The sequence below is a fragment of the Astatotilapia calliptera genome, chromosome 19 (assembly GCF_900246225.1).
Source record: "Astatotilapia calliptera chromosome 19, fAstCal1.2, whole genome shotgun sequence".
Classification (NCBI taxonomy): Eukaryota; Metazoa; Chordata; class Actinopteri; order Cichliformes; family Cichlidae; genus Astatotilapia; species Astatotilapia calliptera.
Genome location: NC_039320.1, coordinates 18,222,858 through 18,240,602, shown reverse-complemented (window position 1 = coordinate 18,240,602; position 17,745 = coordinate 18,222,858). Strand labels below are relative to the sequence as shown.

At 38.0% G+C, this 17,745-nt stretch overlaps 2 protein-coding genes across 3 annotated transcripts in view; both read right to left on the bottom strand.

The window, feature by feature from the left end:
• The window catches only part of slc25a21 (solute carrier family 25 member 21), an 85,519-nt gene extending 76,730 nt beyond the window's left edge, over window positions 1–8,789 (bottom strand). The window contains exons 1-2 of the mRNA XM_026153008.1: window positions 8,016–8,789; window positions 7,816–7,905 (exon numbers count right to left, since the gene is read on the bottom strand). Of these exons, the coding sequence (XP_026008793.1) occupies window positions 7,816–7,885 (70 nt within the window). The 5' untranslated portion in view covers window positions 7,886–7,905; window positions 8,016–8,789. The remainder of the gene's footprint in view (window positions 1–7,815; window positions 7,906–8,015) is intronic.
• A 1,547-nt stretch (window positions 8,790–10,336) lies between these two features.
• The window catches only part of plekhh1 (pleckstrin homology domain containing, family H (with MyTH4 domain) member 1), a 33,381-nt gene continuing 25,972 nt past the window's right edge, over window positions 10,337–17,745 (bottom strand). For both annotated transcript variants that reach the window (XM_026151908.1, XM_026151909.1), the window contains exons 19-30: window positions 16,664–16,776; window positions 15,447–15,623; window positions 15,170–15,267; window positions 14,893–15,070; window positions 14,422–14,577; window positions 13,873–13,970; window positions 13,526–13,667; window positions 13,239–13,381; window positions 12,972–13,101; window positions 12,634–12,717; window positions 11,866–12,012; window positions 10,337–11,677 (exon numbers count right to left, since the gene is read on the bottom strand). In XM_026151908.1, coding sequence (XP_026007693.1) covers window positions 11,525–11,677; window positions 11,866–12,012; window positions 12,634–12,717; window positions 12,972–13,101; window positions 13,239–13,381; window positions 13,526–13,667; window positions 13,873–13,970; window positions 14,422–14,577; window positions 14,893–15,070; window positions 15,170–15,267; window positions 15,447–15,623; window positions 16,664–16,776 — 1,619 coding nt within the window. In that variant the 3' untranslated portion in view covers window positions 10,337–11,524. The remainder of the gene's footprint in view (window positions 11,678–11,865; window positions 12,013–12,633; window positions 12,718–12,971; window positions 13,102–13,238; window positions 13,382–13,525; window positions 13,668–13,872; window positions 13,971–14,421; window positions 14,578–14,892; window positions 15,071–15,169; window positions 15,268–15,446; window positions 15,624–16,663; window positions 16,777–17,745) is intronic.

The following is a 17,745-nucleotide window of genomic DNA, read 5'->3' as shown; positions in this document are numbered from 1 at the left end:
CCAGAAACTCCACCAGTGAAACATTTTCATAAATCATGTCGTTAAGATAACGTCGGGAGCGCGTCTGGAGCTCATACGTCACATCACATCATAACACACTAAATAGGGATTTTTTTTTAATAGTCTTACCTGCCAGCTGACGGATTAACGTCTTAAATGCATCAGTAAGATACAGGAATATGTTACACCTTAACCTAACTCTACTATGCTTTTCAAAAGATAATTTAAAAAGAAAAATAGAGATTGTTTAAATCCATTTGAATTTCGTAAGCTTTACGTTTTACACTGAGAGACTACAGGCCTGTTCACTTTTGAATTTAGCGTTAAGGACTCTATGTTCTAAGGTTTGACAGAGACCGATCTCACTCGGAGTCGGAAAATTTCAGTGAATATTGATGGCTCTTGTCAAAATAACGATGATTCACATGCAGCCTAAAGCCTTGTAAGACATTTAACTCGAAGACACGGCTAAAGTGAAACAGTGAAGATTGTGCTGCTGGAATTAAGAGTTAAATTCTACTTTAATACCATAATCAACGAGGCTACTCTAGCGATTATGCACTTTTAAATGAAGAAAATTGATGTTTAGATTGTTTTCAATGTAGGGTAACTAAAATATTTCAGACACAGGCGTGTACTGCTGTGAAAACGCAGTTGCAACGCTTGTAGCGGGGAGTCGGGGTGCACGACCGCCTGCACCCTGTCTCTTAACGCAGAAGGAAGAAGCTGAGGTTCCTCACGTCTGTCTCGAAACGAAAAATCACCATGATGTCTGCTTTGTGCGCGTAAGTAGTGGACAATATGCTTTTGGGAGATGTTACAGCTGTTTTTGGACTATAGGATCATTTTGTTTGTTAAAATATACCTTACTGATTTTTTTTTAAGTTTCATTTAAGATCTGAGGGCTAATTCGGGCCTAATCATACCGATCTAAAATATATCAACCGACGCCAAATTGTGCAAAAGCATTCATTATTTGATCATCAAAATCTCAGCGCCAGTTAACCTTTTGGCTTCTAACTATTTTGGGATGCGAGGCATTTGTAGTGCATTAATTAGACTACCATTAAACTTGATGCCTGTTCGCATTCAGCTAATTTCTTATGGCATTGTGATCATTCACATCTACCGGGGAAGGTAATTAGTTAACGGAGATAATAAATCTTCGGTGTTTGTTTTAGGATTGATTGGTGTGTTGTACTTCTTCCATATTAAATGAGGGGTTACTTTAATTACATGCTGCACACCCTGAAGCGTGCAATTTATTCCTAAAGAAACATCGTGGAGAATTTCACTCGGATTCATGTGTGAGATCACTTCGATCGAGAAATCAGTTCGTCTATCAGACAGAAAGATTCCAGCAGGTATTCGTGTTAAATCCCGCTTCTTCTTTTTAAAGAGAAGAAAACACACGTGTCCGGTTAAGTAGTCATCCTTCAGCACTATCATGGCTCATTTTAGCCAAGCCATCCACGACCCCATGGGTGGACATGTGTCTGTCAAAGACGGAGTAAAAAAATGTATAAGGGTGCTTTTTAATCTAAGCCAAAACACATATTAAATATGAGTGATGTGAGCCGCCACATGCCCTAGGCTGAGACAAAAAAGAAGAAAAAATGATGAGAGGCAGAGAGAGCTGATTTAGAGGAATAGGCCAAGAAGCACCCCATCCAGAATCAACATTACTTCAAACATGAGGTCATCTAAACATCTGTCTACAACATGTCCGCCGGGAGTTCAATCAAAGCCCTGCTGAAACATGTAGGCTACAATTGTTTCTGGAAATAAATATTAGGCCTAATTCGGCTGTGATTGGTGCAGCCGCTCGGGAATCGCGGAGAAAAAACACTCTTCCTTAACTGCGCGTCTCTGTCAGTGGATAACCCCCACCACTGCAAAGACACACACACACGTAGCCTATGCGCACACACTTTGGTTTGACTTTATTTATTTGATTCCTCCTCTCCTCTTTTCTTCCTCTCCTACATTTAGGTTAAGTGGCTTTATTTGTTCTTTCCCGACTGATTTCAGGTCCGCTGTTTAAAACCAATTATATCAAAGGAGCTGCGGTGCGGTCTGAGCGAGGCTCTGACAGTCTGGAGGGAGAGCTGCAGTAATCACACGCGGGGCGTCTGTCTCATGTCGTCACAGTCCATTTGCTGGAGACGGATCGATTTACTCATGGAGTTTTAAAAAAGCATCTACCGAGGAAATAACAAAGGACTTTGAGAAAACATTACAGCAAAGAGCATGTAACTGGATAGATTTTCTATTTTTATATTTGGTCCATTCGGTACTTAATCATAATGACTGCATTATTTTAATATTTATACTCTTTCAATGTTTTCCTTCTCTTTCTTTTTTTTTTTTAGCTTAAAGGAAATTATTACTATACTATATGCCTTGTTCCCCCTCCAAATAAGAAAACACGTTTTTAAGCTGCCTTTAAGATGCAGCACAAATGGCTACTGTCTCCTTGCATCCAAAGGTAGTGACTGAAGCTTGGCCTCTAAAAAGTTGCAACTTCCCTTTACCAAGAAACTAAACATAACATGCAACTACTACCCCCTTGTGGATAAAGTTTGAATGACCATTAAAAAGTAATAAAAAATATGTATAAATTTATATATATATGAACGAACTGATAAACGACAATGGTCATTTTACCTATTTTGGTAAAAATTTACTAATTTACAATAGTAAATTTAAAATAAATAAATAAAACTAGCTGTAAAATCATACTGCTCTTTATCTTTTAGTATATTTTAGTCAGATATGTTACAAAAACAAGAATTAGGCAGTTTTGGGTGGATAAGTTTAATGTTGAGTTTGTATAAATAAGCAAATAAACCAGTGTTACATTAAATAAACGAATGAATACATTTAAATCTGTAACAAAAAAACAAAAAAAAAAAAAAAACCCACATTTTTAATCAATGTAAACTAAGTAAAACAAGCAACCCCACTGTGGAAGCTAAACTGAATTATTTTATAATTCTAACCATAATAATTCTGTTGTGATAATATGTGGAATGTAGACCTATTGCAAACGCACTGGTAACAACAATGAACAATTTCCTCAACTTCTACTTTATAAGATTCATTTGTAAATATTGTCTACTCTCTTATTTTGTTGTGTCAACAATGCAGTTGTTTAACTGTCAGTGTGCCCCAGGGCAGCTGTGGCTACAATGTAGCTTGCTATCGCCAGTGTGTGAATGTGTGTGTGAATGGGTGAATGACTGAATGTAGTGTAAAGCGCTTTGGGGTCCTATGGACTAGAAAAGCGCTATACAAATGCAGGCCATTTACCATTTTTACCATTTTAACACACCCTCACACAATACAGAGTACATGCTGCTCCTCAAAAGATGGGCCTAAAACCCACTAACCGCGACTAAGATTTAAACTTTGTGAGGAAGGAGAGACTGAAATTAATGTTTCAGTTTTGTTTAAAAACAAAATAATTTGCAAAAAAGTGTATTTCACAGAAACTCGATATTCACCAAAAAACATATTGAAACAGACACACAGACTCCACAAACTGTCAGCTTATCACAGGAAAGAAGTTCACAACCCGTCTTTACAAAGAAATGGAGCCCAGTTAGAGTGTTGACCCTATAAAAAGGTCAAAAATAGCTGCTTGCACCTAGAATGCCAAGCTGAAATCAGATCACTTTACAGAGTGACGAATACAGCTTTCTTCGCTCAAACCGCATTTAACTAAAGCCCTGTGACCAGGTTGTACATAAATTATCTCCAGTCTCCCTGTTAACACAGAATCAAGATTTTCAAAAAAGTTAAAACAGTGAGGTCTTTCTCTTCTGGTATAACCCTCTGCCCCCTGAACGCCCCCATCACAGATGAGTGCGAATCAAGACAGAAGGTTGTCAGACCCAGGGGGCTTGTGAGGAATCGACAAGGATAGACAAGCTGCAATAATATAATATAACACCTCATTTCATATATATATCTATATCTATATAGATATATAGATATAGATATATTTATTTGCCTTTAAATTGATAATGACAAATATGGCACAGGAACAAACCGGTCACAAAAGGCCTCTACTCACTTTTAGCTTTAACCACATAAAAAGTAAGAACAATGGCATGACAACTGAAACACCAGTTTAGCCAATAACAGAAGACTGCAAGTCAGCAAAATTGGCATGCACATAAAAAACGAGACTGATGAAATAGAATACGTGTTTTAGGCTTCACTTTCACCTCGAAAGACAATCTTTTGATGAAAGGAGGCGAATATAATGTTGAGCAAGAGGTTTCGTAGGCATTTGTAAAGTTACTGGGTTTGACTCTATAGCTAATCCGTGTGATGAAGTAATTTACATTTTTTTATTGTTTCAATACAAATGCAAAAGAAATATAAATACTGCACGCAATATTAATATAAATATGGAAGTGCAATGTAAATATTGCTCCGAAATACTGAGAGAAAATTGCGAATGATTCAAACAATATTTTGGCATATCAAAAGTGAATATTATATTAGTCCAGTCTTTAAATATTTAGGAAATATATTCTTAAACTGGAAGATTAAGATAAAAACTATATGTAGACAAAAAATAAATCATAGATAAAGTCAGTGAGGAGGACATCAGCAACAACATGAAAAATAACATTATATAGACAAACCAAATGGTTTGTCTATATAAAAAAAAAATACCATTTTGCTAATTTTTTTGCAAAATAATGAGCAATCCTGCAACTGCAAAACCGCCACTTCAGTCTACAAACAAACAATGGCTAGAGGAACACAACTACCTTGATGTCTAAATAAACATATAATATTCATGTTAAAGGTTGAGTTAATGTAGACAAAAATCAGCTTTTAGAAAATGAAAATTTCGCCATAAAAGAAATTCTGTTGGAATGACTGCATCCTTGTATGCATTAAAAGACTTTAACAAAGCATCCACAACTTTCTTTTTCTCCCCCTCACATCCAATGCAGAAATCCACACAAACCACAAGTTCAAACTGTCAGACAGTGAGCTGCACATCAAGAGTAATGGAAACTAAAGCTGAAGTTTCACAGTGGTTCTTTTTAAAGGGTAAATGATTACTCAAATTCAATGACTAACCGTGCAAATCTTTAACCAAAGACATTCCAGCAACTGCAGAATCACTGACAACAGCGGAGACTTCTGCTTATTTGTTCAAATCATTCCCTGGCTATCCTACAATATAAGCAAAATAAAAACTATAGTTTTATATATACACATCTCACAAAAATGTACCAGTATAAAGAACAGTGGACGCACAGTTTCTAACGCAGTGAACCACAACCAGTGTGTGGCCAATTTCAACATTTCAAATGTAACGCATTTCACATTCACCACTCAGAAAGTGTTGTGAAGCAAGACAAAGACAAAACAAAGCTCAGTTCTGCTCCCTTTCTGGTTAGGCATGGTGTCTTTCATACAGAATTAAAACTCATAATCCTGAAGTGACAGAACCCCAGTTTGACTCTGATGTCTAAGTTTTATATAACACTTAAAATTAAGAGATAAACGAGCAAATTAAATACATAATTAAATTTAAAATTAAGAAAGAGCCTTTTTCTAAGCTGATGAACTTTAAAGTCTCTTTTTTTCAAAAATATAAATATAGTTAAATTAATTAAATCCTAATTAACCCCTGTTTAATTTGAGAGTCTTTAGGAAAAACTGTTCTAGCACCAAAGTTATCAAATATTTCAATATTTTGAGACAAGGCTAATCGAATATTGAAACATGGTAATGAACAGTATATTTGCATAATGACTGAAATCTAGCACCACTGATTAACAATTAGCTGTTAACATGTGGTGCTAGTTTGCAATTATGCAAACATGCTGTTTATGAGGTTGGGAAACCTGCAGTCAGCTGAGAATGAAGAAGTCACTTGGATGAGTGACGCTACGTTACTTTTTTTAGGAAACCATAAAAGCGTTAGTAAACTATCCCTTCTCACTGTGAAATTTAATTAACTTTCATTTGATTAGATATATAATAAGACCACTAATTACTATTGCCTTCTTTTTATGAAGTGTGACTATCTCTAGCCAGACACATTGAAATTGGCTATAAAGATCTCCTCTTTTAAAATAAGCAGTGAATCCATCTGTATATCCCCGACTATGCAAACCCAGCAACCCACTTCCATCATGGTGTCAGATGAAGGTAAATAAATCACAACCCAAGTGATTTAACTTGAAACATAAAAACGCAAAAATAGAACAACTCATTTTGCACTCCACAAATATGTAAATAGTACAGCCTTGAGGTCCCTGGGATTTTCTAAAGGTCGCCGAGTGTGGAGCGCTCAGTGATGACGTTGCCTGAGAGCACCGGGACTAAAATGAATGTAGCATTTGTTGAGTTTCATTTCAGAGTTGCTGTCAATTGTTTTTAGAACACAGTGAAGGACATTTGTGTTACTGATTGTAATAAAGCTGTTTGCTGTTCACATTTTTAAAAAAGTTGTTTTTTTGTTAGTTCTTCATGTTCTGTCTCTGATGATAAGAAGGATAGTGTGTATTTCATGATCTTTCAAGTGTCTTGTATCCATAGACAAAAGACACTTTAAAGGTTATTTAGTTTGTTCTCGCTTTGCAACTGTGACCCACTCAATTTGAACTTCTTTTTTTCCCCCTCACATGGTAGCCAGAGGTTTAAACTTTACGTTTCATTTTGGAGTCTTTAGAAATACTCTATTCTAGTTCCAACATTGTTAAAATATTTGAACATTTGAGACAATCCAGAATGGATAATCTAATACTAAAACACAGTAATGGTAAGGCGACATATATCTTCTCTATGCACAAAAAGTATTTAGAGTAATAAAGTAAAGCCATAAAAATATTTTGAATTCTAATATGTTGGAAAAATAAAGAGTTTATTAGCACCATTTAAAACCAATTTGAGTATTTTTTTTTGCAAGCACTTCTGAAGACATTAAAAACGGTTAACTTCTTCAGCTTCAGCTTTTTCTAGGTTTATCACAGAAATATCTGAGAGTTGCTGGTGTAAAACTGACAGATTGGACTTCAACACATTTAACCGTGCCGATCTTAGGCAAACAGTCTTAGAAAAAAATCAGCATAATTTCAAAACTGCTGTAACCAGATGTGCATACTTCACTGCTCCTCATATCCACCTTTAATGTAACATAACTTTTAGCAACTTTAATGGAAGTCTGCCTCTCTCTCCATCCTTCAGTGGAGTGCTCACTAAGAAGAATATCATCACTCTACTGAGTTTCTATTTTGAAAATGTTACTCAACTGATAAACAAATGCAGATTTTGATCTGGGAGCCAATCAATAACGCGCATCTCCAAGACTATTAGCCTACTACATATCTAAGGAAAACAAATAGTGATAGAAAACAACTTGCATGGAAGTTATACTTTTAATAACAGTGATGTCAAAATGAGCATTTACCTAATTTATTTGTCTAAACTGGTACTGAATAAGCTTGCCCAGCAATAATATCGTTCAGCAATTTATTAAAGCTGAAAGCTAAGTTGAGTAGCAGTTGCGCGCATGCGCACAATTGGCTTTATGTCCCGGTGTGCAAATTCAGCATTTGAGGAGGGTGGGAATTATCTTGGCAACACAAGAAAATCTTTGGGCTCCACGGACAACGAGAAACAGTTAGTAGCTTAATGAGAAAGTAGTGGAGAAGTGCGTCGGTGCTTTTCGTGTAGCGATGCTGCTTTCACCTCGCTACGTTCACGCTTTCAGAAGTGTCAAGGGATTTCAATAAATCGTCTAAAAATCATTAAAAGTTAAACCATGGTTGGACTTACCAGCGGATCCACCGGCGATGACCTGACGAGAGGCTTCGCGGAGCATGCTCTGTGGCTTTGTGGCTGTCATTTTTAGTGTTTTTAGATGCCCTGTCACAGAAAACACGGCCATACGCTGTTACACGCCCTGTAAGGTTACTGCTACTGTGGCGTTAATGCTGTATTACACCTACGTCGGTGCTGATTAACTCGCAACAAACCTGTGGATTTCGTGCTCTTCGGTGAGGCTGCTCGGTGGTGTCCTGCCCCGTGCGGCTCACGGTTGACTCAGAGGTTCCTCTGCTCCTGTAGCGGCAGCCCACGCTGGAGACAGCGCAGCAGCGCTATCTATCCGAGTGCTCACGGGCTAGGCTAGGCTAGGCTAATATGGAGTAGTTACCCCCCCACGGGCCCACACTTACCTCTCCACTCTCTGAATAGTTTAATTTAATCCAGCCACCGATAAACGTAAAGCAAATAATCCTATGTATAGATAATTAATATGCACTTAGTGCTTTATATTAAACAAAGGCAGCTATTAAATCTTTATGCATTGTTTATATTACAAATGCAGGCGTTTAAATTAAATTAATTATAATCCTATAATATTAGATGGGTCAAAGCCCTGGTGTGCACGCCAGAATGAGACCACTCACGAGCACTATTCGTGGTTTTCAGGGGTTTGGGGATCTAGAAGCAACACACTGTACAATACCTCTTCAATAAATTAATAAAATAAAATCAGATATTGACACACACACACACACACACACCCCGGCATCTATGGTGTAATTGCCATGCACCGTGAACTCAGACGTCACTCGGTAGAAGTCAACGTGAAAACACAGCAGTGGGGCAAGTCAGATTACACATTAGTCAAACAGCTTTGTGGTGCAAGGTCCATGTGATGTGGTGTTGTACAAGTGTGTAAATAGGTCAGCTAAAGACAAATTTGGAAATTATCCCATTTGTCCAAAGTTCATATTTGAAAGTGTTTATAACGGTTTAAAGTCATGCATTTTGTTTTATCTGTAGAATGCATGCATATCTGCATAATATCTGCGCGAGCCCTTTTGTAATGTACCGACATTGTGATCCATAGAGGTCAATTAAGAGCAGGTGCTGTAGATTCCCATTGCTTTTCCAGTTAAATGTGTTGTTTTACAAAGATGTGAAATGTATGTAGGACTCACACTGTTGAATCCCTGTAACATTATTTATTGTATATTTATACGTTTGAATAGGGTCATTTTTTGTGTAGTGCTGAGTTGAGTATTTTTACTCTTCACAATATAATTTGTTCTGTTATTCAAACTTTTTTCTTCCTCCAGCACTGTTTTTTTCTTATTTTTCTTTTTTGTCTCTGTGTTACTTTTAAGCAAATTGATGCATTTAGGATGCCAAACTGCACTCTGAAGAAACTAGTTAAGAAATATCACCTGCTTTGTGTATTTTTAAAGAACATAAGGTTACAGAGAAAACAGCAAAGGGTAAACTCTGGATGACTTTGTGAAGTAAACAGTCAGATACGAACACAATGTTTTTAAACTATGTACAGACATCCTCCTTTGCAAACATTAGTCTAGTTAAACACACACCCAGTAAGACTTTCAAGGTAAGCAAATGTTCATCTACAGCTACAACATTGAGATTGTTTGCTATAAATTCAAATAGAGCATGTGGCCTTATTGCACCATGGATAAAGTGCAAAAGATATTCTTTTTTGTTTAGAAATGAAGGCATGTAGAAATTTAGCAGTGAGCCCTATAATAGAATTTCATTTTGTATGAGAGTAGTTATGGAACAACAAGAGCTCCAGACAAGCTATAAAAATCTGGAATTTATAGCATACATTTGGCAGGAAAATACCATTACCACTTTGACCTCCTTGGATAAGAAAAAACAGAGCATGATAATATATACTTGGAAGGCTGTGTACAACCAGCACAGAAGGTAAGTTTATGGACAAAATGAATGAGAGAAGAAGTTCTGTGCTCTCCAAGGGACGCTTTGGCTAGAACACGATTCTTGTCACCATTGCTTAAACCTTCTGATTCATGATTAAACTTTATAGTACTTAGTAGCAGGAGTGTTTCATAAGGGAAAGCCAGTGGAACATTTGTTCCAGGAAAAGAAAATAGGACAAGTGTTAATAGCATTTAAAATGTTTCTACCATTTCCTTAGACACATAATTAATAAAAATGGAAGCACGCCTAGTCAGGTGGCCGCCCATCCCTGAGCCCAACTCAACAGAGATTTCTTCCTGTTAAACGGGAGTTTTTCCTTCCCACTCTTGCCAATTGCTTGCTCCTAGAGGGTTGTCTGACTGTTGGGGGTTTCTCTTTGCTATTGCAGGGTCTTTATCTTACAATATAAAACACCTAGAGGCAACTGATGTTGTGATTTGATGCTATTTAAATAAAACAATTGAAAATTGAATTTTAAAAAAAATGTACTTAGTTGCAATACTTTCTACCACTCTGAAGTATTAAATAGTCTACATAACAAAATTTATACAAAACTGGAGCTAAAAAAAAAAAAGTCAGGAATTTATCATTTATTTTAATAACCACACACAGACATATAAGCTACATCTTTTAAACAATTGCAACATATGTCAATACAGTAACCAGACGTACTCTGCTACACAAAGGAAACTACATTTTCCCCACACAAATGTGACATTTGTGGTAAACATTTCCTAATGTTATGGAGAAATAAATAGCTATTATGAACATAAGCAAGACAGTGGTTTATCCAAAACAGTTCAAGTCATTATAATATTTTGATAGCTCTTTTAAAAAGAAAAAAAAAGAAAGAAAGAAAGTGTTCTCTCCTTTTGTTTGCCTGATGATCTATTAAAAATAATGTAATTTTAAATATACTGTATGTTTAGTGTAATTAGGGAAGACCATTTTGTCTTATTGTGAAAGAACAAAGCAAGAAAATACTATCAATTCACTGTTTCCAGTAACTCAAGAGTCAAATATTTTTCCAACTTTCAACTTTTTAGACTATTTTTCAACTAAATCTGAATCTGTCCATTTGCTAGAGAGACATCTGTGAGGGGCATCAACTGAAATTTCTGACATTTGCAGGACAAAATATTTCATTAATTAGATAATCGAGAAATTAGTCATTTCAATCTACCATATTAATTGCTATTTGCCGCCCTACATTAGTCAAATATTATATTATGGGTAATTAACAGATTAAAATGTATGAATCTGTCCTAAAATACGCAACATTAGCTCCTTTCTAAACGAGCAGCAGCTCTTCATCATATTCAGACTCTTGCTTCATTGTCATTTACTTTTGATCGCTGATGATGAAAAATTCTAGTGACACACAGGCAGACAAATTATGACTTCTGCAAGTGGGAACATCGAGTATCATCAAGTCCTCAGATCATTACAGTATTTCAGGAATGGTTCTGATGTCCAATTTCAACACTGAATTCCCAAGTGAACTAGCACCTATGAAATGCAAAGTTGAAACACCTGTGTTGAAATAAATAGTCTAAAAGACTGATCCTGACATTTCTAATTCTAACTCTTAATAAGAACAACAACAATAATAAAAACTTTAATAAAAGTACCTCTTCTGTAAGAATGAAAACTCAGGACATGCAACCCAGTGCACTCCAGATGAATGCAAAGTAATAGTAACTGCTGCCATCAAACCTCCCTCTACTAACAGTCTTTCTCAATTTTTTTTTATTTTCGCAATTCACAGTAGCGTGGGGCCCTTGGTGGTGTAGTTCATGGTTGGGAAGTGCCTGCTGTCTGCATCCCAGTGACTGAGGGGCTGGTGAGAGGCAGATGGGAGGCTGGGGTTCCAGTGGTTAATGTAGCTGGCCATGAGCAGAGTCAGCTCCAGTATCTGACATGAGAGTGAAAATAGATTTTAACAACCTAAAGTCAATGATATTAATGAGTTTTATGTAATTCAGGTGAGCTGGAAGCCCAGAAAATGCAAGAAAGCCAACTGAATATGTTTACCTTGATTAGGTAAATGCAATCTGACCACAAATAGATATATAATTACAATGATAAAAGCAGGAAGTATACCTTAGGTTTAGGCATTGCAAAGACCAGCTTCTCCACGCTCTTCTTCCCGGCTCCAGCTTCCCTCTGTTGGCTCGTGACCACCATGAAATCATCACGACAACCACCAAAGGTAATCACAGACTGGTAGGAGTACGTGACCAGAGTGTGCTGAAAAAAAGGAGCATTGCCAGTGTGAAATCTGCAGTGAAGTGGATATAAACAGAATTCATGTTCAGATTTTATTGCTGACCCCATTATATAGTATGGAATTCACTTAGGAAATCATTTTGGTTTCTCCTTCTTTTTGAGGAGTAAATTGAGTGTGAAGATATGTGACATAATTTCCAGCAACTTATTCTGATTTTCACTTTGTTTTCTCCCATTTCTTTCTGAAGGCACATTGTCTGCACGCCAGACCAAGAATGAAATGAATCAACATGAGCTGCAGAAAATTACAGAGCTCACGTTAGCATAGTTTACATGATGGAACTGCTGTGTGTCAGGGTCAAGTATGTCAATTCAGAGGCTGGCCGTTTTATTTTCCTTGGGATTTCTGGTGTTCGAAACACCACAGAACGAAAATCATTCCAGACCAGTGGGTCAAGAAAGCTTTGCAGCTGTGTCCTATCCAGCTGCTGCAGCAGTTAAAAGCTATCTCTAGATTTAACAGTTATAAAGTCAAGCCGGAAATTCAATAAAAGAATGGACTTTCTAAATTCTAAATTGTTCTGGCAGCAGATTTTATTCTGAAAACACATGACAGGATCGTCTGCTCAGCTTGAAACTCACCATTGTGTAGTCCAGCACACACAATCCATCCTCATTGACTGTCAGCCACACCTGGCTCTGCTCAATAGTAGAGGGGGGTACAGGCTGTGGACAGGGGAAACAAAGAAGGGTCGTTTTACAGATGTTATACAGCTTCGTCTCAAACAGGTTTGGGCTTGAAAGCTTAGTTCAAGGTTTTGGTTCAAAATGATCTAAGTATGCTTTTTGGTTTTGATGAAGAATCACATCAAGACCGACATTTAAAGATTGATTAGACAAACAGGAGGCGATAAAGTTCACATAGAATAACATCAGTAACAAAACAACAGAAGACATGTATTCAACTTTTTTTTTGTTACCTTGGCACTGAAGAGCTTGGCTCCAAACAAAGGCCATTTCCGAGCCACAGTTAGGTATATTCTTACACACTCGGATGCACTGCACCCACGCAGCATTGACCACTTAGTGGCGAGACGCTCGGTAAGGTCTCTGAGAGGATAAAAGGAACAGTGGTGAGTTAAAATATGGCAGGATAACAAAGCTTTATAAAGTTCTCAGATCAGGTTCTAGATTAAGAAATTGTGGAATGGCACGTTTATTTGTTTTTGGGTTTTTTTTTTCTTTACTTGAGCTGCTCTGAGCTGCAGTCCTGTTTGTAGCGTTTTGGGTAGAAGCGTTCTAAGGCTTGAAGGAGAATTATTTGAGATTTAGGCTGAGAAGAGCCAGAGGGAGAGGAGGCACCTGGTCTGTCCAAATCACCATGTTCAACCTGGAGGACAAAAGAAAACAGATAGTTAGAAGACAAAAAGGCTTTCGAAAACGCACAAAATCATACATTTCAGCACTGTAGATAAAAGAATAGCATTTTTTTCCTTCCAAAAAGTCTCTTTTTCTTGATAGAATTGTTACAGACCTGGGCCAAGAGGGCAGCCACTTCAAGAGCCAGCTCTTTGTTTACAGGAAAATGGCCTTGCTGGACTTCATCATTCACCTGGTATGCCAGCAGGAGGCGCTCTCGCTCCATTTCTCCCTTTACCTGAGATCTGAAATACAACCTGCATACAAGAGCATATTGTTATTAAGGCCGTTTTCTTGGGAGAAACTGAAAATTGAGATATAACATCAGCATATTTCACTTTGCAGTCTATAACATTTTTTAAAAAAATCTTTAAATACATCTCTATGACTATAGAGTAAAAGTACAATGTTGCTGATGTGTTTGAGTGCTACAAAATTGAGATATGAAAATAGAAGTCATACCTGTTCTTGTATGTTAGCCGTACAATCCGTGTTCCTTCATTTTTCCCAGGATGCAGCTCCTTTAGAGCCTGTTCCCATTTGGAAATAACATCACAGATCTGGGAAAAGCAAAAGTTAGTCTCAAGTCATACAAGCACACATTTTTTCACTCATGTTACAGTGAGCTGGTGATCTAGAGATTCTGATTTGTACACAAACTCTTATATACAGTGCATTGCATGAGCCAGACAGACCTATACTTCTGTGGAATGGTGGATTCTTTTAACAACAATAATTAAAAAAATCTAGAGGCACTACTTTAAATATGACTGGGTAGAATTAAAACACAGAAAGGTTGTCCTATACTAGACCACATCCTAAGTTGTCAAAAAATGTTTGGACAGTGTAAATTTGCCAAAAAATAATCCCACTACTCACTACTGATCCTCTAACTTATTAGAAAATTTGAGACAGATGATCTACCTTCAAACCACAGAGCCAAAAACCATCAGTGATTTCTGTACAGCAGCTTTCTCCCATCTACTAATGGTCTGTGACCCACAGCCCTACCTTGGCAGATGGCTGCAGGCAGTGCTCCAGGTCTTTGCCAGATGGATCATCAGTGAAGAGGGCAAATCCAGTCAGCTGTGGTTTCCTCATGCTAATCCTCTGGTTCAGCGTGTTGAGGAACTCCTCCACTGTAGTCGACCCATCGAATCCCACTACCTATAGTAGAAAACAAAGGACACAGCTGGCACTGAGTTTCAGATTCTGCAGTGGTTGCAGGAGTTTGTAGTTCCAATGGCAGTCAAAAAACTGCAACAGCAGATTAGAAATGTAACAGAAATAAAAAGGAGGTTCATTTTCCAAAAAGGACATATACAAAGTACAGTTGGGAAGGTATAGATGCAAACTAAAATATATACAACTAAAGGAAAGCCTAGAGGAAATTTGTGCATGAAGAATGTATTATTTGCTTCTCGAAACAGGGGTATAGTCATTACAACACCTGTGCTAGCTACCTGGTAAGCTATGTGTTACCTGGTAGGTGTTGTTCATGAAATGAACTGGGATGCTGAAAGGTAGTGAATGGTGGTAGGGGTTCCGCAAAAGGATGGAAACTATCTCCATACGTGAAGGTTTAGCCTCCCGCTCTCCATTCTGCAGAGTTCGCTCCAAAGATCTCTGACAATACACTGCATATTTCCCCACCTCACTCCTGTATGTGGTGGGAAAAAGGGAAAAGATAATTAGAAGAGGTTTTTATGTATTGGGAGTTTTTCTGCTATATTTTAAGGTGTGGATTAAGTTAGCTCACCTTGGGTTAGCATTGCGTTGCAGATACTGTCTCAGGTACCACAGAAAATGTTGCTGAGGGAGGAACAGAGCCACACACAAAGACAACAGCTGCCAGCACTGCAGGGAGAGATAGAAAAAGAAGACATATTTTAACTAACGCGTTTTATCTTAAAATATATTTTTAAAAAATACATTTTTTAAAAATATATTTTAAGTACATAAAAAAGTACATTTAAAAATTAATGTCTGAGCGCTTTAAACATGGCTCCTGACTCTTTACTGTGTAGTGGGTTGACCTGTGTGAGAGAGTAGTTGTGTGGCGTCCGACAGTTGGTCTGTTTGATGAGCTGACAGTAAATTTCATTCTGCAGCTCTGGGTGGTTCAGGCACACTTGCAAAGCATTCTGGGCCAGCGAGGTGTGGTAATCAATAGATGGAGACTCAACCAGCACATTGATGAAGAGCTGACAGGACTGCAAAATGTCAAAGAAACAAAATTTAATGGCACTGAGCTACCAACAGGTGGAGACAAACACAAACCCAGAAACCTGAACACAAAAGTAAGGGACACATATTGAAAGCAACTTAAAACAGTTAAATTAATACAGGATTGGGTGATCATAACACTCGGGTGATGAAAACAACAAAAAATATCCCAGCATGAGGTCAAGAAGAGCTCCAGTGTAAGGGGGGGAAAAGGGTGAATGTCATTACTTTGTTCTCATTCAGTGTGACAGCTGAAGACAAAGACGCCATTTAACAGGTTTAATCAGTCTTGTCAGTCTCATTAATACTTCAAAGACATGAAGTAGAGCATAGACTTGAAAAGCATGCAACGTCCTTTCATTCAGTTTCATTGTGTGTGTTTGGGACAATTTTTAAGGCTGGATGGTCAGAGAGAGCCGATCTATTCAGCCATCAATCCTAATGTAGTTGGTGGGGCTGTGAAGCATAAATTGGAAGGAAGGGGCTTCTGGTTGACATGAGAGGAAAAGAATCTGCCATCTCCCTACAAGGTCCTTGTTCTGCTCTGATCCCATTTCTTCTTCCCTATCGTGTAGTTTCCATATCCATTGCTGTCACTCTGTGAAGGCCTTGACCTCCCATGTCTCCTCTTAAAAGAGGGCTACCTTCACGCTGGCTCTAAACCACAGGAACAGTTAGCTTCAATGAAAGCAGATAATCAAGGCCATTATCTATCTTCAACACTTTTGATGAGCTGGGCCCCTCGGTCCTCAGCCTTTGATCTGGTTTAGTGGCAGGAGGGGTGGGGGGTGGGGTGGGGGGGGGGGGGGGGGGGAGACTGCTGCAGAGCTCATCCAAGAGTACAAGGGGTTAAAGAGGGGGACAAACTGGAGTGGGATGGATGATGTCTTGAACAGATCCTCACAGTGAGTGGGAGATAGAGAAGTGGAAAGGGATTCCGAGAAAGGGATAAAAGGGAAAAGCATAATCAAAAGTAAGTGGGATGGAACAAAAGAAAGAGAAGGGTGAGAGGTGGGCACACTGTAACCTTGAAAAGCTTGAGAGCCTCTGTCTGCAGAGCTTCAGAGGGCAGCGTGGTGAGAGGCGAGCGGAGACCCTCCTTACAGAAGCTCAAGGCCTCACTCTTCCACAACACAGACTCTGGGAAAAGACGGACGGTGAAAGACACACATATATAAAAAAGGCACAAATATAACACGAGTACACACGGACAAACAAAGATTGAGTTTCAAAGCTTTAATGACTCAACAGCTGATAAAAATTCATATACGGTGCTACAGTCTCAAACAGTGTCTGCAATGTAGATCAAAATAACATGCAGCATGCTAGTGTGTGCATTTATACCCACTTATAGATATTCTAAGCCAGGGGTGTCAAACATAAGGCCTGGGGGCCAGAATTGGCCCAGCAAAGACACCAAACTGGCCCACTGGGCACTCTGGAAAATATGAACTGCAATTTTGCAAGTTTTATAGCTTATCATAATGAAAAAGTCCTGCATCATGGCTATTCATACTATATCAAAGTAATCAACCAATAAACATTGTTCCTGGTTTTATCTACTATAGAAGTGTCTAAAAAATGAACTTTTTTGTCAACGAGCAAAACAATTCTGCTGTATAATTACAAGACAATTTGGCCGATGAGTTACCAGAGCTGTTTTTGTAATTTTACACATTACAAAAATTTACACATTTTACATTTTTTTAATAATTTAAGTCCAAAGCCAGCCAGGGGATGGAATCAAACTCAAGACATTCTTACTGTGAGGCAACAGTGCTAATCGATGAAATCTAATAAATGAAATGACGTCACCTGATTGGCAGCCTATATAACCTGGCTTCCTTTCAAGACGGCTCTCTCTATTCCTTGAAGGCTGCTGCCTTTGAGGCACCCAACTTGATTTTCATTTAGTTATAGTTCTCCCATTTTTATTCACCTTTTGTCAGATTATGATAATAAATTTGCTTAATGAAAATTGTTATTGTGTTGCTCTCTCTTCTTTTAATGTACTTGAGTGAGCCAGCCATAACAAGCGGGGGCTTGTCCAGGATAAAGTACAAACTTTTGTAACAAAGTAACCGCTGTTTTGGGTTACTAAAACACTAT